General features: G+C 37.9%; 1 protein-coding gene across 6 annotated transcripts in view; it reads right to left on the bottom strand.

The window, feature by feature from the left end:
• The window catches only part of AKAP13 (A-kinase anchoring protein 13), a 399,825-nt gene that overhangs the window by 278,674 nt on the left and 95,227 nt on the right, over window positions 1-25,924 (bottom strand). For 5 of the 6 annotated variants that reach the window (XR_011170310.1, XM_069098536.1, XM_069098532.1 and 2 more), the window contains exon 2: window positions 1,249-1,292. Coding sequence is in view for 5 of the 6 variants with exons in the window: in XM_069098536.1 (XP_068954637.1) it covers window positions 1,249-1,281 (33 nt within the window). In the remaining variant the exon portion in view is untranslated. Of the gene's footprint in view, window positions 1-1,248; window positions 1,293-20,245; window positions 20,367-25,924 lie in introns of all 6 variants that reach the window. The other variant, XM_069098533.1, reaches the window with a different exon arrangement.

The following is a 25,924-nucleotide window of genomic DNA, read 5'->3' as shown; positions in this document are numbered from 1 at the left end:
TTTAAGAAGAAAATTTAATAAAGTTTTTAAACACATTAAATGTAATTTCATGACTAGCAATCAATGAGTTGGAATTCTACTGTTAGTTATATGATATTGGCAAAGTGTTCTTAGATCTTAATTCCCTTGTTTGTAGAATAAGATGACTGGCCTACATGACCTCTCTAAGGACTCTTCTAGTCCTAAAATTCTACGAATCTATAACATCTGGATAATTACAGTAGTTTCATAACTGGTTCCTGACTCTAGTTACTCTCTCTAAGTCGCCCTTTACATTGCTAAAACATCATTTTCACCAAGTCATCCATCAAGTCAAAACCTTCAGTAACTTCCCACTACCTTTACAATTGGCCCAGATTCCTCTGCCTTGAATTTAAAATGCTTTAAGATCCAGCTCCCCTTCATCCATTCTTATTACCTATCCTTCTTTACCATAAAGTCTTATTCCAGCCAAACCAAATCTTTGCCATCTTCCATACTACTATGCTTATTTGCTTTGCAATGTTGTTTGTTCCTTTTGTCTGGAATATTCTTCCTCCTTTTCTCATCTAAATCCTCCCCCAAAACATTTTTGACTCACTTCAAATTCCCCTTGGCTCACCTTCCATGTGGAGTGTCTGTACAACTTAATCTTATATTTCACCAGTGACAGCACTTACTCTTACCACCATGAATTTCACTAATCTAATAGCAGAAAAAAGCATATACCTTTACCTTTTCCTGCCTTGACCTTAGCTTCTGCCCTACTCTTACCAATATTGCTACACCATCTAGTGGTAAAAGATAACTTTACTTTGATAATAACCATATACAGGCAAATTGGGGTGAGGAGGAAGGAATTCTGCCTTTTTTTTAACAGAAATACAGGAGCAAAAGAATAGGGATTAACTGCATTAACTAACAGTACCTTCACAAAGTTCTTCAACTTTTTAACATATGTATTTTTGGTACACCCTCCCCAGATAAGCTCCGGTGGGCCCTAGATGTATTAAGGCAGTCCTATTTATGGAATACTCAATTTATTCCTGTTGAATTCGATTTAGTTAAATTTGAGTCATATTATTCGTGTAGATGGCAAAAAATACAAATATAAACATTTAATGATCAATAAGAACTTTATTTACTATAAAATAATTATTTTAAAAGATTAATGATTAATCAAAATGTTTCTCTGTATGAAATTAAAAGCACTTATAACACTTTTATAGTTAATTCAAAATTAAAAGAAAACTGTTTTGTTTTACTTACATATAACGGAGCTTGTTGTGGATTAAGTTTCATGACCCAGAACACTGAAATATATAACAGAAAAAGCAAATTAGAATAAAATGAATTACCAACAAAAAGAATCCTAAAACAAATACAACTGAATGGAATCAAGTTTAAAACCATAAATCTAAGGTGGGGTTTGATATTTTTTTTCTTATAAACCTATAAACTTAGAGAAAGACTGGTACAATGAGGGGCAAGGATGGAACAAAGACAAAAGGAGAAAATTCTTTGCCTGCAAGAAGCTTACACTCTACCAGAGAGATAAGGCATGAAATGGCACAGCACAAGTGAAGTGACTATAATAAAAGGTGAGGATTGAAAGGGACTAAGGACAAATACCACAGTGCTATAGGAAAACACATCTGTAAAAAGAAAGTAATCAGGCTAAATGACCCCTTCCAGTTTAAATCTTAGGACACCAAGATTCTATTTGCAGGAAAAGATTTAGGTCTGTGGGATCAAAGCTCAACCAAAAGAAGCAAAGGTTGTGCAAATTGGGAACAGGACTGACCGTGCTGCGATGGTGATTCAGCCATTAAGAACATAACTACAAAATGTCTGGGTTTTGAACAACATTAATTAGGGTAGGTGTCTACATGGTAACACAACTTTCAAAGGGCTTGCTTCACAGACATGTCAACTTAATAGTTTTTAGCTGGTGAGTGAGTTCTTTTGAGGTTCTAAATGGTCTTCTCTAGTGGAATCTTAAAAGATTCCAAGGGTAGAGGAAAAGGCTGATATTCCCTTTTCCATATTACCCACTGAAGCTAGGATCTGGGTTTCTCAAAAGAAGTCCTTGAAATACATCCAAGTATTAGATCAATAACACCCCAGAACATAAAACTTTTCAAAGGAGAAGAGATCTGAGTATTAGTCACAGATGCAATTTGTATCATTTGCCTAATTTAAGGTATTAAACAAGAAGCAGCTCTAAGTAACTGGTAGAGAACTCACACAGAAGGTGGGATGACCTGGATTCAAGTTTCAATTGAAATACTACATGCAAAACCATGAGCAAGTCATTTCACCTGTCAACCTCAGTTTCCTCATCTGTATAATGGGAGTCATAATAAACATCTACTTCTTCCCTCATAGGGTTGTGGTGAGAAAAGCACTTTTAAAACTAAGGTGTTAACTGAGTTGACATTATTGTGCATGTAATGCTCCTGTCAAACAGGACTAGTTGCTATTCTATCATTTTACTCTACCCTCCCTCTCTTTCTTTCAACCATTAGACTGGTTGAAATTTTCTTCATTCAAAGTCCTGATCAGGGACCACCCATGAAGTCTTTTCAGAGACTACTCAAGCAAAACGAATGTTGCTCTCTTCAAATATTCTAAGCACTTCATCTGCACTATGCTTTCTTGTGTACCAGTTGTCTGACCTCTGAACTCCCTGATGACAGTTTGGCCTCTCCTGGAGAGCCTCCTGGAAGCTTGGTCACTTGAGCACTAAGCTGCAGCCCTGTAATAAAAAGTGTCTTCTCCCAGTCCTCCCTCTCATTCTGCTTTATCATGGGTTTCCTTGGCCAGTAGAATGACGTCATTCACCCACTCTTCTTAATTCTTTTGCACCTGATATGCTATTTAGCTATTGCTAAAATTCCTACTGTAAAACTACACTTAAAATAAATAAAGCAGCTAGTTAGTACAGAGGACAAAGAGCTGGTCTTGGTGTCATGAAGACCCAAGTTCAAATCCAATCTCTAACACTTATTAGCTGCATGACCCTGGGCAAGTCATTTAACCTGTCAGCCTCAGTTTCCTCACAGCCCCTCCCAGGGTTGCTGTAAGGATCAAATGAGATAACATTTAGGAAAACACTTTGCAAACCCTAAAGCACTGTATGAATGCTAGCTGCTATCATCTTATTATTACTAATATTATTATTAAACTCAGATGAAATCAAGTGAAGGAAATTCAGGAGCAGACTCCAAGCTTAGGGTATTAATGTACCTGCTACCAACTGAAACACAAACAGTAAGAACCTGAGTGTTTCCCCTGGCCAACAAGCAATCGTCTGATTGAAAAGTAAAACACATCATGCCCGCTGGTTTTTTAATCAGCTTTTGAAGTCCTGTTCAGACTTGCCAGGGCTGCACGGATGAAAGAACATGTAACTTTATAGGAGGAAAAAAAAAAGTGCCTCAACTACTGAAGCTTTCACATTATCACATCACAAGCAAGAGAAATCTGTGAAGATGCCCAAAGGAATTAGCATGTTCATAATATTTAAGATTAAAGAGAGTTTATAAGAAAGAGTCAGAGACTACTCACTGTCATATAAAGAATACCAGTTCCTACAGTGAATGGGGTCACCAGGTTGGATGAACCAAACAGATGAAGGCCAAAATATCTGTCTATCTTAATAGCCATAAAGTAACTTAGTTGAAAAAAAAAGCCATTAAACACAATAAAACAGCTTATCCAATAAAAAAGTTTATCCAAAACTCAAAAGACAGGAACCAATTTTCTAGGTGAATTACATAAGATTACAAAACATCTATTTCACTTTGTTCAAAAGGACAGCACGATCCTAAACTGGTTTTCTGACAATGAAGATTAGTAAAATGATCTGAAGTAATAAAGGCAATGGCCACATAAAACTTCTTAATCTGTGAATTGTTTTTCCTCTTCTTCATTCAGGTTCTATAAGGAAAGACAACTCCTAGTAAAAGAACCAAACCCAACACCGGCCAGTTCTCCTAAGCAATATGCTACATCAAAGATCATTAGAAGCCTAAGAAACTGAAGCACTAGGGTAACCTAGCACCCGTTGATGTACTACTGGAAATCCTGCTATGCATATAAACCTGGTTCACTAATAAATGAGTCACAAAAGGAAATAATTATAAGTAATAATTGTTTCAGTCCTTAAAGAGCCCTAACTAAAGAGCTTTCACCAAGTGTTACAAACTACATCAGGTTTTAACTTCATTATTTTTGCTAACTCGGTGCTAAACTTGCTTCTGAACTGCAGGATAATTGCAAATGCCATCAGGAGTTGAAAAAATCAGGATCCTCTGGCAACACTTGGATTGTCCCCAGCCCATATGCATTTCCCATTAGAAAATAAGTAACAAATCAAAACCAATAAAGCATAAGATAATTCATAAACTACTACTTACTGAATGACACGAATAAGCTTTAACACCTGGAATTTAGTTATTTTCAAGTTATTCACTAATCTCATTAAGGATGCTAAAACACTCAGGTTAGGAACTGGATCTTAAGTCCTGCCCCAGTCCTGCATTATATCCAAGTGTTCCCATCACTGAATGACTCTGAGTAAGTCATTAGCATGCTGGAACTAATTTTTTCTGTAATTTTTCCCTCAGTATAAAATAATAAATTACATGTGTATGTATGTGTTTATATATAAATTTCTGTATTTTTTCTCTATAAAATAAAGAGTACAGTAACATGATACAAAAGCACTGCAAAAACTGTTTTGTATTTCAGAAGGTCTGAGGGAAAGAAAACAAAGCATTAAAACTGAGATGTTTTAAAAAAAACATTACTAAAATCTATTGCTCACCAACCTGGTAGTAAGTCCTAAAAGTTCATATAAAAAAATTATGGAGTAATTAGGTGAGTTAAAATAAACTAAATACGTTTATTTTGTCCAAGGATTCAATTTTATTTAATCTGCTATTCTGATAAAGAACAGCGTACATAAATGAATGTACTGTTTTATAATGATGATATATTTAATTTTGTTCTCATGAGTTCAAAAGGAACAAACTAACTTTTAGTTTTACAGCAGTCATTTCAGTCAAATAAAAACCATGCCTCATGGCTGATTTTAAAGTAAAAGTTTTTTTAAGTAAAAGTTTTAAATTTGCTTTTAAATTGAAAAAATTTAAATTTTCCACCTAAAGGAAAATGATAAAGACTTGAGAAGTTGAGGAGTGTGGTAATGAAAACTGAAGACAGCAGTGTCTCTAGCATCTTGGTTTTGCTTTTAGCTTTGCTCTGCATCACAGTTTGAAACAATGCAAAGCCATAACAATTTATCAGAAATGTGTGCAGACAGTCTAAGAGTTAGAAGTATCTAAATTCCTGGAACTGAAAAAGAAGACATGGGGGAAGGGATATAAGACCTTCTAAGGTCTATCAAGTAGAAGAACGAACAGACATGCCCTGCTTGGCCCAAAACCCACAGAACTTAGGTAGGTACAATAAAAAAAAAAGCTAAAAGGATACAAATTTAGACTTGATATAAAGAAAAATTTCTTATTAGAGTGATCCAAAAATAGATTGGGTTGCCTTTCAAGGTAGAGGTTTTCCCCTCACTACAGGTCTTAAGGCTAGATGGGCCCACTTGGTGGGTAGGAGACTTACTTAATTACTTTTACTCAAATAAGAGTAGATGGAGTAGATGCCTCTGAAATCTGCCTCAAAAGTAGGCAGTGCAAAGGAAAGAATGGGTTGAATCTGGAGTGGAAAGATAGGAGTTCAAATACTAGCTCTGCTACTCTCCATGTGACCGTGGGCAAATTACTCTGCCTCCCTAAGTTTTCATCTGCTTATCTGCAAAAAACAAGCAAACCAACAAGCAACTGGACCTGATTTCTCCTGAGACACCCTCTGTTAACATCTATATCCTCATAATTCCTCCCAATGCAACTCTATTCTAAAAGAAGGAGGGGGGAAAAGTTTCCATTGGATCAAGAATATTTTTTTAATGAGCAAATTATAATTTTAAAAATATATATAACTTGGTACATATATAGTTGGAGCTCTTTGCTATCAGAATGATCATAATTAGGAGAGTAGAAAAGTTTTAGTACTTTGCACAGGGATTTGACAGTTTTCTTATGTTTAGAGTAAAAATAATCTATGCATTTTAGTACCTGTGTTTTGGAGAACATAGAGGCTATTATTCAAGAATGACTGCTTATAATTATAACGAGAAGCTGTTCCACAAGTTTTAGATGCAGGAAGTGAGCAGAGGGAAAGAACAAGAAAGTCTACCATCTCATTAGTCAACTCGAGCCCATAATCCAAAGAAGCCTCTTTTCACAGGTGCTCCTTTGTGAATGAAATCACCCTAGGGAAGAGACTGAGAAATCATATGGTCCAACACAATATTAAGTAACTGTGCCGAAAGCTTTCCTGAAAATATTAGCTTGATGACCTCAGACCAATTGCTAGAAAACAGGTGTCCCCATCTTACAAACTGCCACCTCCCTGGATATGTTTTAGTCATTCACAGCAGGAAGACCCATGACTGAATAGACCCCAAGAAAGAACTGTTAGGCACCCAGCTGGTTAAAAGGAGATCCAGAGAGTTGATAGGGTGAGGATAGCTTGCACAAGAAAAAGGGACAGCTGTTCCCATGTCTACCAAGAATAGATAGGGAGCAACTTCAGCCTTCAGGGGTCTTTCACAGCAAAGGCGGGCAGAAGTGCTTCTCAAACTATTGGAGTCTAAATCATGGCTGTAAACAACGGAAAATATCTTATCTGCCAGGAAATGGGCAAAAGTTCCTAATAATCATCACAAAGTCTATTTGGTTGATGCAAGTATTAAGGAGTCAGGTTCTCTTAGGGAAAATGTACAGTCTAAGCAGCTGCATCTCATGGAACCCGAGGTGTTAGTAGTAGACAAGAGGTGTATGGGGGTGACAATCTGGACACTGGGGAAAAAATGATATGAGGCAGAGAAGAAATAGATTTCCTAAGCAATCACTTATAGAAAATGCATCATGTGGATATAAATCACATTAAAATATATCAAAAGATTATTAGGTTTATTAAACAACTCAAGTAATCCATAGGCATTGTGTACCTACCATGAGTCAGGCTCTATATATTAGGCGCTGGGGATTACAAACACAGAAAAGAAATATCCTCTGCCCACAAGAAGCGATTATTCTATTGGGAGGGAAGAGGTCAACACGTGTGTGCATTTGTGTATATATGTGAATGTACAAAATAAAGACAACGTATGGACCCTAGCATGGGGTAGGGAGGACATCTGAAAAGGCTTTGTGTGGAAAATGAAGCTTGAGCTAAACTTTGTGCAGAGACAGAAGATAAAGAGTATCATGTGTGAGAAACATTAAGAAAACCAGCATGACTGTCAAAGCAAACACCCCTTGCCAAAGGGCTCTGAAACAATCATCTATCTTCTTCAGTAGGGATTTTGCAACACCAAATAAAATTGAACAATCCATAGGGCTGAATAAAGCAGAAGGTAAAAGTCCAGAGAGCTGAGCGTTTCCAGTAAAATACAAGCCTTCTTGCGAGCCACAAAAAGAGATAGCTACAACTTCTATTTCCTCCCAAGAAGCAATACAGTAAATTAAACATCTTGCAAATCATTCACTAATCATGAACTGGTTGAATACAGAAAATTCTACATTTGGTACAGTAGAAAAAGCAGTGAATCTGGAATCTGAGGACCTGAGTTCAAATTCTACTTCTGACACTACCTTTGTTTTATAATAGGCAGTTAGGTGGCTTAATGGAAAGAAGGATGGGTCTGGGGTCAGGAAGAGTACAAAACCAGCCTCAGATACTTTCTAGCTATGTGTGACTATTGGCAAATCACTTAACCAGGGTGAGTAACCTGTGGCCTGGAGGCCACAGGTGACCTTGTAGGTCTTCAAGTGTGACCCTTTGAATCCAAACCTTAAAGAACAAATCCCCTTAATAAAAGGATTTGTTTTGTGAAGACTGGATTCAGTCAAAGGGCCAAACCTGAGGACCTAGAGGGCCACAAGTGGCCTGGAGGCTTCAGGCTCCCCACCCCTGAAACCTATCTTCCTCAAGTTTCCTCAATAGTAAAATGGGGATAATAATAGTACCTACCTCACAAGGATCCTTGTAATGATCAACTGAGGTAATAATCATAAGGGTGTTTAGCATAATGCTGGCACACAGCAGGCACTTAATATGACCGTGGCAAAGTCAGTGAGCCTCCCTGGGCCTCAGTTTCCTCATTTATTAAATTAGAAAACTGAAGGAGCTGGGTCTCAGAGCTCTCTTATATCTAAATTTCTGATCCAAAGATCCGTATTTCAAGATCTGAGTCACATCAGGATCTAGTCACAAAAATCACTCTCCTCCAGTTTTTTTTTCTCTAGAGAGTAAGAATCCAAAAAGGAATGTTACAATTTTACTATTTTGTAAATGTAGCTGTTTAGTAGTTTTTCGGTGGTGCACAACTCTTCATGACCTCATTTGGGGTTTTCTTGGCAAAAAGACTAGAATCGTTTGCCATTTCCTCCTCCGGCTCCTTTTACACACGAGGAGTTAAGGCAAGGCAGGGTTAAGTGACTCACCCAGGGTCTCACAGCTATTAGTGGCTGAAGCCAGATCTCAACATGATGAGTCTTACTAATTTCAAGCATGGCACTCTAAACACTATGCCACCTATTACTTTTCTTTCCACTGTACTTATTGTCTCAAGGCTATTCAAAAATTCAATTCCACAAAACATTTACTAAGCATCTACTATGGGTAAAGCACTGTACAAGGTCCTAGGGTTACAAAGCTGAAAAAAAGAAACAGGCCTGGGCTCACGTTGCTCAGTGACTCTGATGATCCAACAGTGAATGGTACCAAGGAGGCCAAGCTGAAGAGCTGGTTCTGAGATGAACCGTCTCTCTTCAAGTCGCGCCATGGTCACCACTCACTTTAGCTGGCCCATGATTTTTTAAATGCATCATTTAGGAGAGAGAAGGCAAAGAGAACTGTGAAGAAAAGAGATGAGACTAAGGGGAATGTAGAAGAAATCAATATACATCAAATAAGCCACCCTAATGATTTAAGATGGATAGCAACATCACTATCATTTTGCAGATGAAGAAACAGAGGCTCAGGGTAGCTGCTGTGATTTCTCCACAGAAACAATGTTATTAAGTATCAAATTCAAAGTCTTCCCCTCCAAAAATAGCACAAAAAAAATTTAGTAAATACTATGCCCTAAGCCTCCTACCCCTTTTCAGCTCCCTTGGGCAAGTTGTCTTCTCTCAAAAGAATGTAAGATCCTTGAGGGAAAAGATTGTCTTTCCTTTTGCTTGTGTTTGTATCCCCAGAGCACTTAGCAGCACACTAACTGGCACAGAGCAAGGGTTTAAGAAATATTTCTTGCTTTTCCTTGCACACAGAATTGGAAAGTATGGATTCCAATGATGGCTGCCACTTGGTAGTTGTGTGGCTTCAGACATAATTTCATCTCAATTAGTTTTATCCATAAAACAAGGATTTTATTACTTGTACTACCTGGATTCTCAGGATCTAACAGATAAGACTCAACTCTGCAAACAGTTCCTTTTTTGGAGGTCCATCACACAAAGCCAATTCCATCCCCAAATAGTCCCAGTCAATCAGTTCTTCCCCAATGGAACAAATGTGTATTTTATCCCCTTCATAAGGAAATGCAATCCAAGTCCAAAACAAAGCCTCACTACCCTGTAATCTCATCATTGATTTGGGCAGGGGAGGTGGATGAGATGGGGAGGGGCCCCTGATATCATCATCATCAACTCCCTATACTTCTTCCAGGATATGTTGTATCCTCTCCTCCCCCTACCCAAAGTAAAATTAAGGTTCTTTGAGAACATGGACTATTTAATTTTTCTGTCTTCAGTACCTCAAAGAGCTCCTGGAACATAGTATGTGCTCAATAAATGTTTGTCAAATTGAATAGAATTAAATGGGAGAAAGAGATGAACAAGAAGATATGATTAAAGGATCTACTATTGTGTACAAAGTTTCTTAACTTGGGTTCTTATAACCTTGTTTTTCAAAAAATATATTTTTTAAAATAACTTTTTAAACACAAATGGTCTTCTTTGTAAGAATCCTATTTGTCATGGGCAGCCAGGTGGCGGCAGTGAGTAAGAGCACTGGCCTGAGAGTCAGGATGACCTGGGATCGAATCTGGGCTCAGATACGTAGCACCATACCCAGATATAACTGGCCGTGTAACCTTGAGCAAGTTACTTAACCCCAACTGCTTTAAAAAATAAAAAGAATCCTCTTTGTTTTATTTTATGTATTTAAAAACAATATTCTGAAAAGTGGTTCATAGGTCTCACTAGACTGCCAAAAGAGTCTGGGTCCATGACACAAAAAAGATTAAGAACCCTTGATTTAATAGACCAAACAAGATGTAGAGACAAAAAACTACAAAATAAAGCAGAAATAAATCTGGACCGCATAAGATATCTTTTAGTTTCTGCTAAAAGCAATATGGGCCATACCCCACCCCAACCCACCCCCAAATGCTACTTCTGAATATGAAGATGCTTATACATTCCAGAAACAGCTGCCTTTTAAGTAGTGACCTCTGATGTTTATCAGATACATAAAAGAACTTTGAGAACAGTTGAGTTGTAATATGCCTCATACACATGACACTACTTGTTAGTGTTATTCTAGGAGAGGGTTGATGTTGAACCAAATCTTGATTTTTAGACCCAATTTTGACCATCTGACACTTTTAAAACTTGAACAGCAGACCAAAAGTCACATCCCCAAAGAGTAGTCAAAGAGTATGAACAAACAGTTCTCAAAAGAACTATAACTGATTAACAACCACATGTGAGAATGATCCAAATCACTAAAAAGAGAAATATAAATCAAAATAACTATGGAGTTTCACCTCACACTCAGCTAACTGGCAAAGGAAACAAAAGAACTGGGGTGGGCAGAGGGGGAATAGTGAATGCTGGAGGGTTATAGAAAGACGGGAACACTAATGCATTGTTGATGGGACTATAAAATGTCATAACCGTTCAAGAAAGCATCTTGGAATTATTCACCTAAAGGGACTATAAGATCCGTATTTTTTGACCTAGAAATTCCACTGATTGGCATATGCCCCAAAGAGGTCACAAAAAAGGTTCCATAAACACCTAAATATATTTATAGTAGCACTTTTCTGTGGTAGCAAAGAACTGCAAACAAAATAGATGCCCATTGACTGGGAAACGGCTAAACAAATTGTCGTACATAGATATAATGAAATATTATTATGCGTATGATGAATACAAAGAAGCTTATAGGAAGACAAATAAAATGATAGAAAGTGAAGTAATGGGAGTCAGAAAAACAATATATACACCAGTCATAACAACGTGAATGTTAACCATCACCAACACAAATCAACAGAAACTGAATGCTGACAAATTATAAAAAAAGCTTAGTTCCAAAGAAGAGATATGAGAAGATACCTTTTCCTTCCCATTCCCAGTTGCTCCTGCAGAAGTCAGGGTGTTTGTGTCTGTGTGTAGACATATACACATTTTACATATGTATAGACACAGATAAACTTTGCTGGCTTTTTTCCTCTATTAAAAAAATTCACAGCTAAAACCAGTGAAAAGGCAAGTAGTAGCCTCATTCTCTTCAGAACTGCCAAAATCTTATCATTTCTATCTCCACATTCTTTCTCAGAGATACCCTCTTCTCTGCCCACACAACTACTACCTTACTTCAAAGTTCTGAATATATCTTCTTCCAACTATTACAGGAGTCTTCTATTTGGTCTTACTGGTTCAAATTTTTCCTCATTTAAATCCATTACCTATATGATCAAAAATTAACTTCTTTGGTATCTAAACCTCTTCACAACATAACCCCTTTCCAGTTTTCTTACATATTAATCCCCTCCAAAGTTGGTATGGTCCAGTCATACCAACCTGCTTGCTTGTTGCTCACACATGACATTTCTGTGACTTTGCACTGGCTAAACTACCAGACCTGGAATGCATCCTTTCTTTCCACATGCCTCCTGAAATCCCAAGTTTACTTCAACTGACCTCAAGCACTTATTCTATAGGAAGTTTCTCCTGATCTTACAGATTCTAGTGTCTGCCCCCTCTAAAACTACACCTTGTATTCATTTTGTATATCATCTCTGTATACTTGTTGATGTATTCATTGTCTCCCCTAACAGAATGCAGCTGCTTGAGGGCAAGGTCCAATTCACTCTTGTCTGTTATCACCAGCACTCAGCTCTTAAGTGTTATTAGGAGGTGTTGCTTAATAAATACTTACAGATTAACTGAACTTTAAAATAAGGAAGTTGGGACTATAACTATGCTTCTAACATTGTTCTCTTACTGCTCCAATACCTTATATGTTGTGATTTTTTTGGCAAAATCATGTGTGTCTTCTTATTTCTCCCTCTCGCCCCCAAAGTTCCAATATCTGTGGTCATGCAGCCAGATCTAACTGACCAAACAAGGATGTAACCACAGGATGGATAAGATATCTATATCATGAAACCAGAAAGCTAAAGTAGAGGAAAGTCAGTTTTCCTGAACTTTGTCTTTCCAAAGTGAATAAGCACATAAACTGCCACAAAATCAATGATTCTTTCTTTATATAAGACTTTACTCAGCATGAAGCTATTAGGCAAACCCAACTGGAACGTGGTATATGTCATGAAACCTCTAAGAACACTATGTGTGTGAAGGAACATCCCAATTACACAGAGGTAGATTCAAAGAATTAAGGACACTCACTCTTCTTCCTCTCTCATCCTCTATATTAGTAATGACTTTCCCCACTTGAGACCTCTCAGAGCAGTCTGTTTCTCACTTCTCTAATGCACTGATCAAGCAATATTGTATATTAGAGCTATCTGTATTTGTGTCTTATCCCATCCAAACCACAAGTCCTATGATGGCAGGGACCATGACTTATCAGATGAGTCTATTTTTAGTACCTAGTATACACCAGGCACTGTGCTAGGCATTAGAGAAACAAAGAAAAAAAAGTGAGAGAACCTGTTTTTAAGAAGTTTACATTCTATCTGGGGTGACAAGTTCATATACTGATTTATACAAGCTATATATAAAAAGAAACAAAGTAACTGGGGAGGGGAAGGGAAGGAGGAAGATACCTATGGGGGCATAGTACAGAAACAAGTCCAGAGAGTAAGGCAAGAAGCCTGGAGAGGAGTAAGGGGGTAAGCATGATTCGCATGGTCACTTCTTTAAATTGGAAGTTCTGGGAAGAACTGACCATTCAGAGGAAAGAGCTAAGGCATATTCCAGGGTGTTAAGCCTTCTAGAAACTGGGGCATCTATCAAGGTGAAAAGGCTGTTGGTGACATTGGAAAAAATGAGTGAATAAAGGAAAACCTTCAACTTCTGGGCAGTTTTAAAGATAAAAATAGTTCCAGTTAGTCAACAGAAAAGGGCTTCAACCAACCACAAGGTAGGGCAATACATAATGCCCACACACATACCATTCTTCTCATCTCCTAGAAGCAGATCTTTAGCATCTTTCACTTGAGTGATGCTATCTTAGGTGATCTAGTCATGAGTCAATCTCCATTACACTAGAACTGAGCCTCTGTCCTTTGCTGCTTGTGACTAACAAAACAGATGAATGAGAACACTTGAGGAAGATTGCAATGAGAAAAGAATTCAGGAACACAACAGAAGGGACCAGACCAAGGCCATGAAGGAGAAAAGGCCAGCTGTGGTCAATTGGTACCAGAGTGCAAAGGACTTTAAAAAATGCCAAACAATATTTAATCTAAAAAGTAATAAGGAGTCATGAGAGTTCACAGAATAGGTAAGTGACATAGTCACACTTCGAGTATCTTTCCTAAAATGTAGTAGAGTACTCTACATGAAGTTAGTATTTAATAAATGTTAACTGAACTAATTTTGACTCTTGTCTATAGTGGCCCAGCATTAAATCATTTTTTCATAATAGCATGCATCTATCTATCTATCACTATTTACCTATATCTCTATCTATAGAGACAGAAAGACACTAAGTCTCTAGGCTTCTTTTTACTATCCACGCAATTTAAGAATTGACTTAAGACAAGTTACTTCATCTCAGAAAGCCAAGTATAAAATAAGTGGGTCAGACTAAATGGTCTCCAAAGTCCCTTCCAGTTTTAAATTTCTCTTGTCACTCAGTGATAAAAGTCCTAAAAGTAAAAAAAAAAAAAACCCAAGCAGTGGAACCGATATAAAATCCATAAAACTTTAGCCTTGAGAGTAAAAAATTTAGAGCTGAAAGACATTTACATAATCATTTAATTCAACCCCATATTACAAATAAGCAAAGTCAGGCTGAGGTAAGTTTAGTCAATTAACAAGCATATATTAAATGCCTACTGTGTGCAAAACAATATGCCAAATGCTGACAACACAAAGAAAGTGAAAAAAAAAGTTTAATGACTTGTTGTAGCTTGCTCAGTATAAAAATGTGTGGTCCCTAAACCCTAGAAGGTCATCCCAATGAAACTAAGACACAGTACAACAAAGGTGAAATGGGGTTTATTTTTAAGGTTTAAATAATGAGGAAAGAGGGAGAGGGTATAGTTAAAATAAACATTTACCTATGTTAAGTTTACTGGAAAAAGTGAGACATAGAGTGAAGCATATTAACAGATTAAAAAAAAATCTATCCTAGACAATAAAAGGAGTGGAAATAGTGAGGAGAGAATCAAAATTATTTAAGTAGGGAGAATAAAGGGCTAGAATTAGTGATGTCTACACTGCATATACGGGATCACTCTTAAGACTATTAGTCCTGGAGGATTTAGAGATGTTGTCCGAATGACCACAAAGTTATCAAGTCATGCCCTGCCACCAGGACACTCCAGTGCTTTAGCTGAGGGAGTATGGTCCCCAAGCTCTTCAGTAGGAGGACCTGTTTTCAAACCTGAGATCTGCCACTGATTCTCTGTGTGACCTCTGGCAAAGCACTTAACCACTCTGGGCTTCATTTTCCTCAGCTATACAATGAGCTCTAAACCAATGTAATAGGACCTATATAGCTTTGATTTCTGAACTCTCCTATTAACAAAAAGTTTGAAATCGTGTAGGTTAAGTAGTATTGTATTATGACAAATTAAAAAATATATTTTCTCAAAACGTGCCACACAGAAAATTTTTAAAATGGGGGAAAAAAAGTTCAATTTGCTTCTTGGTCACCCAGAAATAAACACTTTTCTAGAAGAGCATCGAGCCATAGCAAAGAGGGTACTGAGCCCTGGAATAAGGATCCCTGTCTTAAACACAGAACTGTTCTGATTACTTTCAGTGTCCTTCATACCTATGTTAACCTAAGGAAAAGCTTTTCAAAGAGATGAAGTCGGCGGCAGCTAGGTGGCACAGTGAGTGAAGAGCCGGCCCTGGAATCAGGAGGACCCAAGTTTGGTTCCAGCCTTAGACACTAAACACCACCCCCCTTACCCACACCCACCCACCCACCCACCCATACACACACACACACACACACACACACACACACAAACTAGCCATGTAACCTTGGGCAAATTACTTAACCCCAACTGCCCTCCAAAAGGCAAAAAAATAAATTAAAAAAAAAAAGATATGAAGTGAGATCATCCAGCATTGACTGATTATGAATACTCTTATGCTGGTACCTTTAGGCTTTTCCATTTACGAAGTCAAATTCACAATATAAATCAAATTTATAATGTCAACTAAATAGGGGCAATTTACTAAGTTTAAGAGTAACTATTAGATTGTTGACACTGCTCCCCATCATCTTTCCTATCTCCTTTCCTTCTTGCTGAGAGACAGACATAGGTTTGTTTTTTTTTTAAAAGACCAAAAACCTTTTGTAAACTTTTCTGAGACTCCAAGCCTCCTAAATTCTAACCAGAAGTACTTAGTATCTGTTCTTTTAGAATTAGTTCAAGTGGCTCAACATTAAAAGGGCTCCCACAGCCTTGCATTCAATTGGTTTGGTGGCAAAAGGGTTCAGGGAAATTTAAACCCAATACATTTCCTTTTCCTCCCTTAGTTAAGAAATATTTACTAAGTCCGCTATATGCAAGCTACTTACTTGCACTGAAATGGTGCTTACCAGGAAGAACATCTCAGAGCTAGGGTTACCAGAAATTGATTTTTAAAAAAAGAACAGGTCATGATGCAGCTAAAAGTATCCCTGTTTCTGTGATAAAATATCAGCCACCCTGGTCAAATACTGCCCTGTTAGCAATCCTACCCAGGGTACCCAATAAGAACCAGCAAGATTTTTTTAAAACCCAGGAGTCCTTCTAGCTACACTCTATCTGAATTCTGTGGTTGAAAACACCCACAGTCTACTGACCATCTAATATCAGATGTCATTCACTGAAATTCATGCTAACAAACATCAAATAAAACTATCCTATTAAGCAATCTTCAGTCTTTTGTTGATTTCCAAGCTTTTTCTTATCTCACTCTCAATTTCTCTTCTCAGTTTCCAATCTGCCGCTGTTGTTCTTCTCTTTCTGTGTGCGTGTATACACACCTATACACACACACACATACACACACACATATACACCTTCTTTAAAGTATTCAAAAAACCATAAAATTCAAAAGTTAGAAGATACCTCAACAACCTCTATCTCAAGTCATACACAAAAGGTATTCGCACTGTAAACATACCCAACTAGTGTTCCTCCAGACTGCTGAGAGACCTTTATGGAGAGAGTACTAGCCAACTGTTGAAGCAGTCCATTCTATTTGGGACAAATCTAATTGTCAGGAAGGTTATCCTGACATTAAGCGTAAATCTGCCCCTTTGCAATTTCTCTCATCACCACTAGAGAACCAAGAGAACCCTCTACTAGGTCCAAATAGAGCCAATCTAATTTCACCCTCCACATGACAGCCCTTCAAATACCTGAGTTATGATGCCACCCTTGTGTCTTTTCTTCTCCAGGCTAAGCATCTTCAATCCTCATATGGCATAGACTCAAGGCCCTTCAACCCACCTGCACAGCACAAGATATCAACTAAAAGTTCCTCTGTCATTCTTAATTCATAGTACTCAGAACTTAACAGAATTTCTCCAGAAGAGAGATGATAGTGAAACATATATTCCTGTAAACTATGCTGCTCTTAATGTAACCCAAGATTGCATTAGCCGTTTTGACCTTCATAGCACATTACTGACTCATAATGAACTAATTCACTAAAATCTCTGGGTATTTTTCAGTTTTTATCACTGCTATTTAACCATGCCCCACCCATACTAAACTTGTGAAGTTGATTTTTTTCTACACAAGTATAAGTAAGACTTGACACTTCTTATTGGAATTCACCTCATTAGATTTGGCCCAATTTTCTAGTCAATCATCCAAGTATGTGAAACTGTCCCTGCCAACCTTGTATTATATGTAAATTTGGTAAACATTACTTTATACAAGTCACTAATAAAAGTGTTAAACAGCATAGGGGAGAGAACAGTACTCCACTAGAGAACTCCAGCTTTTCTGACACTAAACTATTAACAAATTCACTTTTAGTTCAGCTTTCCAAGTATTTATTAATACATTCAAATGTAGTCTTGCTTAATATGTCTCCATCTTCTACACAAGAATATGATGAGATATTTTAACATGTGCTTTGCTCTTGGGAGTTTAGCAGTCACATCAAAGTAGAAAATGAAATTAATCTAGTTTTTGATGAAATCATGTTGCCTTTTCATAATCACTTCAGTTCCTAGAGATTTGCCCAGATCCCTTTTAGAATTTCCCCATAAATTTAAGTCAAATTCACTGATCTATAGTTTGTAGACTATTCTTTTCTCTTTTAAAAAAATCAATCATTTAATCTTCTCTAATCTAATGGTATATTTCCCATTCTCCATGAAGTGATCTCTTCATAAAATTATCAGACTGAGCTGGACAAGACTGAAAGATTATCTAGTCCAAACCCTGTCTTTAGCTATGTCATTTCTTTCCTGATAATATATTACTCTTTCTCCTCCCCCTCCTCCCCCCACTCCTGTTCTCTTACTCTGATTCAGTATCTCTGATAGCCTATGGCATTTAATACTTTACTTGTATTTCTCATTGGCCTCAGCATTTCAAAGTGTTTCAAATTCATTATCTTCCCCTCTCAATATTTATGTCCCCCAGTCCCATTTACCTAGTTTCTGTCAAAATCATCACTGTCAAGGCCCACTTACTCAGGTTGAACATTTCAACACGGGAGAAGGGGTATACAAGAGAGGAGAGGAGTTTAACTCTAGTCACTCATAATCCTGTTTCTGAGAGTCTCTGCAACAATTCCTTCCTCTGCATTCTAAACACTACTATCCCAGTCCTAGTCCCTCATTACCCTCATGGGTATATTACCACAACAGGCCGCCCTGACTCTAATCTTATCCCCCATCCAATTTTTAATGGCTTTCATCATGTTAGTTCTCCTTTTCAGAAACCTTCAATGAATCCTCTTTTCCTATCAAATCAAATCCAAACTCTTCTACTTGACTTTCAAGGTCCCCCTCATTTGATCCATCCCATCTACACAACATTACCTCCCACTACTCCCCATCATTCCACTCTGGTCAGGTCTGTGTCTTCACTACTCTCTGCCCTAGAAATTACACAGGTTCATAATGTTCACTTCAACCCACCCCCCCATCTATCCAAATCATCCTTCAAACCAAGAAAAATATTTATCTTATTTCTTCCATGAAGTCTTCCCTTAATCTTCCAGCCTTCACTGATCTCCCTCTTCTTAGAGTTTCTACAACATTTACAAAGTCTATACTATACAAATTAGCAATTACATGCTTGTAACAGTCAATAAACATTTAATAAAATTCTACTATGTGTTGGGTTCTGGGAATACAAAAACAAAAATATAATATCCCCCCCACCAACACCAAAACTTAAATTATAACAGGAGACAAAGCATGTAAACATGTAAGTGAACACACACATGCACGCACACATACAAACGTAACAGATTCAGGGTATCCATGGCAGATGGAGGGATTCACTGGAATCATGGATGACCAGGAAAGGCATCATGCAGAAAGTGGCTCTTAAGTTCAGTTCTGAAGTAAAGCAGGGATTCACAAGCAAGTAAAAGTATGGGACACAATCTATTAACTAGTACAAAGGAATGAAGGTAGATGTTCTATCACGTGAATTTAGCAAGTAGGCCAATATGTCTTGACCTGAGAATGTGTAGAGAAGAGTAGTGTGTAATAAAAGTTGGAAAGGCAGGATGAGACCAGATAGTAAAAAGCTTTAAATGCCAAAAAAGAGTATACATTTAATCTTACAGGCAATATGGAAGCCACTAGAGTTTATTGAGTAGGGGGCACAACATGTTCAGACCTATGCTTTAGGAAAATACTTCAGTGGCTAGGTGGAGGATGGACTGGATTCCAGAAAGACCAATTAAGAGACTATCAAAAAAGTTCAGATGAGGGGTGGCCAGGTGGCACAGTAAGTAAGAGCGCCAGCCCTGGCATCAGGAGACCCGGGATCGGTTCCGGCCTCAGAAACTTGGCACCCGGACAAAAAATAACTGGCTGTGTAACCCTGAGCAAGTTACTTAACCCCAATTACTTTAAAAAAAAAATTCACATGAGAGGTGATGAGAGATAATGAGAGCCTGAACAAGGCTGATGGTTGTGTGAATGGAAGGGAATACGTATATATGAAAAAAGATTGGCGACTGACTTGGATCCATGCAGCAAGTGAGTGAGAAGCCACCAGTGACATCTTGGTGCCTCTGCCAAAATAAGGGAAGTTTCAGCATCAGAATAAAGGAGGAAAAGATAAGTTTGGTTTTGAATATGCTAAGCTTAAAATCCCTCTGGGACATGCAGCTGGAAATATCAAAACTGATGCAAAACAGGGAGCAGAGAGAGAGAATAGGACTGGACATTTATATCTAGGATTCACCAAAAAGAGAAAAAAACTTAAATCCACAGAAGCTGAGATCCGAGTGACCCATCTGTCAAAATGTAGCAAGAAAAAAAAAGAGAGCCCAAGACAAAGCCTTAGGGTAACACCCTTAATTAAAAGGCATTATACTGTATCAATCAATCAACAGGAATTTACTGAGGACCTACTATGAGCCAGGTATCATGCTAGGTACTGGGAATACAAAGACGAATAATGAAACAATAACTTCTTTCAAGCAGCATACATTCGACTGGAGAAGACAACACACACTTTAATAAAATACAAGATAGTCAAGAGTGGGAAGGTACTAACCAGTTCAGAGTATCAAGAAAGACTTCAACAGAAGGTGGTACTTCAGCTGTGTCTTGAAGGAACAGAGGAATTGTAAGAAGCAGAGGTAAGGAGAATCTGCATTCCAGGCATGGGGGACAGTCTGTAAAAAGGTACAGAGACAGAGACGGAAGCTAGAGTTAGCAGATCACAGGGGAAGGGGAAGGGAGAAACATATAATGAGAATGGAAAGGTAAGAGTCAGGGTCAGGTTGTGAAGAACTTTTTTAACATTTGAGGCAAAAGAGAGCCAGTAATATGATCAAATCTATACTTCAGGAAAGCCATTTTGACAGCTAAGTGGAGGATGGACTAGAATAGGAAAAAGACTTAAAGGAGGGAGACCAATTAAGAAGCTATTGCAATAACCCAACGATAAGGGTCTTAATCAAGTTGGCAGCTGAATGAATAGAGAGAGGGGGCTAAATGTGAAAGATGGTGTGGGATAGAAAAGGCAAGATATGGCAACTAATTGAATATGTGAGATGAGAGAGTAAGGAGTCATGATTATCTGAGTTTATGATTCTGGAAACCTAGAAAAATGGTGATTTCTGCAATAGAAAATAGGAATTCTGAACACAGGTTAATGGGAATAGTGTGGAGGGGAAGTATAAATTCTGCTTTTGAAATGTAAATTTCAATGATAATTTACTGTGTTTTAGATACCACCCAAATTGATAAGCTCACAAACGTATTTAATAGTATTACCCCACCAACTAGATATTAAATATAAAAAGTTTAGATTTATCTTTTATATCCTCAGCACCCTTACATATGGTAGATGCATGAATTCAAAGAACTGACTGCTGAGATCCCCCTCTAACTCTATCTATACATTTATAATTCCATTCCTGGAGACCCTGTTGTATTATTTACATTTTCCCCATTATGTCTCCCAACACAGTGTTAAGCACACAGTATACCCTGCAATACCTAATTCATCTTAATAAAGCAACATAAGAGACAGAAATCAATCGGCATTTTTTCTAGTCCAAAATCTAATGAGGGAGAATGGCATTCTCCATATCCACAGTAAAGAATGCAAACATTATAATCAAAACAACAAAAATCTTTTCAAAGACCAGTTATCATTTACTGAGGAATCCTTTTAAAAGCTCTGTTAGAGGCACAGTAGGCAAAAAGGGTAACTTGAGAAATTTGAAGGGGATGAGAACATAGCAAATCACCTAATCTGGCAGCAAAGCAATGAGGACTGCTATAGGAAATTACAACCAACCAACCAACATGACACCCTCAAAAAAGAAAGGGGAGTGATTTCTCTTTTGAAGTCATTCCCCTTCTAAGCAACACTACTTAACTGCTGCAATCAGGCTCTCATAAATTAGGAAGAGGAAGATACATGCATATGCTATTTAAATCATTCTTCAGTGACCAACATATGCATATGGTTTCCTGTAAAACATGGGGGTGAGGGGGAAACTATTGCTGCTCTGTAAAGATCTCTGTGAGAGCTAGATCTATGAAGAGCAATTCTACAGGTGAAGATTTTGCTGCCAGCTGTATCCTGTTGTCCAAGGGAAACGGAACCACATGCTGCCAGTGGAGGCTCAGATATAGGAGAAAGAGAATATAAATTCATTAAGAACAGACACTATAATCCCTCTGGTAGTAAGAGTAAACTTTAAATTTAGACAATTTTTTGCACAGCTGCACTACATGTAAATTACTTTTGCAAGGGGTTAAAATAGACATCCGGTAAAGAGACTGCCAAGGTCAGGACTGAGGGAAGGAGGAAGAGAGGAAGAGCTGGAGGAGGAGGGACAGAGGAGAGGAGGGGAGGGAAGTTCAGGGCAAGGCAGGGGAGAAGAAAGAAGAAAGAGAAGGAGGGTAAGTAATTAATTGGGGCAAAATGGTAATAAATCACTATGAAAATAAAAACAGCTTAATAGAGAGCACAAAAACTGGATGAATTTACATACTGCAGGTGAACAGCTGCCATTAGGCTAGGTGCATAATTAGAGATTAAGTCTTACATATACAAAAACAGCATAGTCTTAAAGAACTGACACTTACCAAAGGATAAAACATGTAAATAGATATAGATAGTGTAATGATTGACTGATTGACAGACAGACAGCTAGATCATTTGAGAGGGGAAAGAGAACACTAACAAATATGAAAACATCTAAGGATTCTTTAAAAATGCAGTGAAGAGGAAGTATATTCCAGGCATGGGAGACAGACTGTAACAAAGGTACAGAGGTTGGAAATGGTAAGCATGAGTTGAGAAAGAGCAGATAGACTAGTCAGTCAATAAATATTTATTAAACACCTTCTATGTGCCGGGCACTGTGAATACAAATACCAAGAAGGAAAAAAAAAAACAGCCCCTGCCCCCAAGAAGCTTACAATATGATGGAAGAAGACAACACAAAAAGGAAGCTGAAAAGGTTAGGTGGTGGGAAGAGATACACAGGGCAGAGGCATAATGGAGAAATCCAAAAGCAGGGTAGCTGGTAGGAAATGGGGAGAAGACTGTGCTGAGCTCCTATAGAGGCCCTGGAGCCCATAGCCTTGCCCTCTGTACAGAGGGCACAATTAGAAAAGCAAAGAATACTGAGGAGATGGGAGTACCAGGCTGAATACTTTGCAAGATAATGAAATTCCCCAATGATGAGTTCCTTGGGAAAGGAAGGCAGCATGGAGAAGTCCAAAAGTGGAGCAGTTGGTGGGAAACGGGGAGAATAGTCTGGTTGAATCAGAGGGTGAAGATTCCATCTGACATGGACACTACAAAGCCACATTCATGAAGAGGCAGGCAGAAGAGGAGACAGACAAATTTACAGATGCAGGAATCAAACTAGTTCTTGTATTTTTACCTCTCCAGTGTGTATTTTCAATTCATTCACACTGCCCCCATGCTGTCTTTACACAGTTCTGACCATGTTATCCCTCTGCTTGGAAACATTCATTGACTCTACACTGTTAAAGAATAAAGTTCAAACTCTTTCACCTGCCATTTAAGTCCTTCATGTTCTGGACTCAACCTACTTTTCTGACCTTGTCTACCACTATTTACCTACTGATTGTCCCTCTATGGTCCTGTTGTTTTCTGAATATGCCCTTTTGTTTTCCTGTCCCCAAACCTTTGCTCATATTAAATGCTATTCTTCAAATGAGCTTCTGAACCCACAACCTTAACGTGTCCTTCAAAGTCCAATTAAAATGCTTCCTTCCATTTCAACTTCCCTCCCTCACCTTTCTACCCCCCCCAACATGTTCTCTCAGGGCATTTTATCATAGAATCATAGTATTTCTATTTGGATGAACCATAGTAGATGATCTTATCCAACATCCTCCATTTTCAGATGGAGATCCTGTACCAAATACAGTACTTTGCAGATAATAGATGCTCAATAAACTTTTGTGTCATTCATGAATATATCTTCAACTTAAGTAATACTTTCTATGACATGATTTACCAATAACATCTTTAAAAGGTTAACAAGAAAATATTGAGGCTGCATGGAACAGAAGATAGGGCACTGGGTTTGGAGTAGAAGACATTCCAATTTTCCCTCAGGCACTCACTCTGCAGCACTGAGCAAGTCACTTAAAAGCTATTGCTTTCAGTATCCTCAACTGTAAAATGTGAATAATAATAGCACCTACTTCCCAAGGCTACTGTGAGGATCAAATGAGATATCTGTATAGTGCCCAGCACAGCACCTGGCACACAGTAGGTGCTTAATAAATGTTCTCAGTCCATTCCATCCTTCCTAAACCACTATGACTTTCTAAAGGGCCATAGAGCTGTCAGTATTTTACTAGCTCAAAACATTGAACAGCAAAGTTTTCAGTCAAAGACCCATTTTTCAATTAAATGAAAATGAAATTACTGCTTCATTTTTCACTATTCTAATGTTAACCAGTTTAAAACTAACAACCCACCATATTCTTCTGAAATGAAGGATTTGCCTGTTAATGGGAAATCTGGATTCAATGAACATCCTTGCTGTAAGTATGATGGAAATACAGGGTGTGTTGTAATATATGTTCAGAACACAGTAGAGACACACAGATGGAGGCAAATTTATTTCAGGCTGGAACAACTAGAATCACCCAGACAAAGAAACCTGAAAACACAAATCACTGCTCCCAATGAACTGAATGCCATATGGTTTTAGAACCAGTGATTAATATAATTAAGGTTTTAGTGAAGAAGAAATCCATTATTACAGACAGAACAATTAGTAGCCCATTCAAATAAGCAAAGAACATTTTTCATTCTTGTACTTATTTGGGGGAAGCTGTCCATCAATTGTATAACATTCACAGGCAGCAAGATACATTGGCTAGGTTACTGAACTGAGTCAGAAGACTTGGACTTGACAATTACCTGTCAGGGGAACAACCCCAAGAGTTGTTGTGAGGACCCGGTTCTGTGTTGGCTATTAAGGTAGATATTACTAAGCAGTGAAGGAAACACCTACCTGACTCATTCTGAAAAAAAATTAACGATTAGTAACAGTATCTGCTGCTGAGATTGCTGGTGCCCTTGAGGATAAAGTCCATGCTTTCAATTCAGCCTGACTCTTCTCAAAACAGACATGGATGGTTGTTGGTTTGAAATGTGAAAAACAAAGAAGTTAAGTTAAGTATGTATGGTAGGGACTGGGGGAATATGAGATAGTTCAAAGACTTAATTTTTTTAAAAACAGAGTATGGCTTAAAGGGCTATTAAATATATTCTTAATGAATGTAACATTAAGAAGGCTTATCATCTAATTGCCATTTAAACTAGCTGTTGTGAGAGCCTCACATCCAAAAGCTAAATTTGATTTTGACAGATTAAGGAAGTTATATTAATAAAACTGTATTTCCACACCCTAATTAAAGCCATACATACAAATGTCCCAGAAGGAAGGAGAAAACCACTGAATTTGCATAGTGTTGAGTGAGGAAAGATTAAAGAATTGAGGAATACAAAGAAAAGCAACTTTACCAAGGGAATAGAAAGGAAAGTCATTCAAAATTGAAGAGTCCTTTTCCCTGGAAACCTCCTGAGGCAAGGCTGCCTACTGTGATATCTGCCACAGTTCACTATACAACATGGCCTGAAACAGACTTAGTATATAGCAATACACTATAGGAAAAGCAAACAGAGGTGAATCAGTGACCAATATTTCTTTGAAAGTTGTTTTAATGCTGGACCAGCTATGGAAATGAAAAAATTTAGAGAAACTGGAATTCACAACATCCTGAAGAACAGTGCAGAACCTAGACTGTTTTGGGGACACAGTTTAGTCCATGACCTTAGGCCCAACACAACAGAGTATTCCCTTAACTAGTACTCTAGTCAGTTCCTGACACCAACCCAAGTGCTTCAAGAATACTTTCAAAGATCCCTTGGTTATCATCCTCAGAGTAAACAAAGTGGCTCCCTGTAACAGGGAATTTGAAGATTCCCTTGTATTGGCAAGCTAACAGGTACTTAGCACTTAGTTTCAAGTTAAGTACTAAGACCCTGAATTTGTGAAGTGGGATGGACTTGTTAAACAGGAAGGGGGTGAACAGGGAGGAGCTAATACCCTATATAAGGAAAAGCCCAAGCTGAGAGAGGCCAGAACTTCTAGGAGAGAATATTGTAGAGGGAGAGCAGGTACTGCTGGGGAGACGGGAGGGGGTGGGGGGGAGAGAG

Source organism: Petaurus breviceps, unplaced genomic scaffold, assembly GCF_028583685.1.
Source record: "Petaurus breviceps papuanus isolate PSGF00001 unplaced genomic scaffold, PetGlider_PUasm1.0 37, whole genome shotgun sequence".
Lineage (NCBI taxonomy): Eukaryota > Metazoa > Chordata > Mammalia > Diprotodontia > Petauridae > Petaurus > Petaurus breviceps.
Note: the sequence above shows the minus strand (reverse complement) of the source record. Positions and strands in the feature narration are given on the sequence as shown.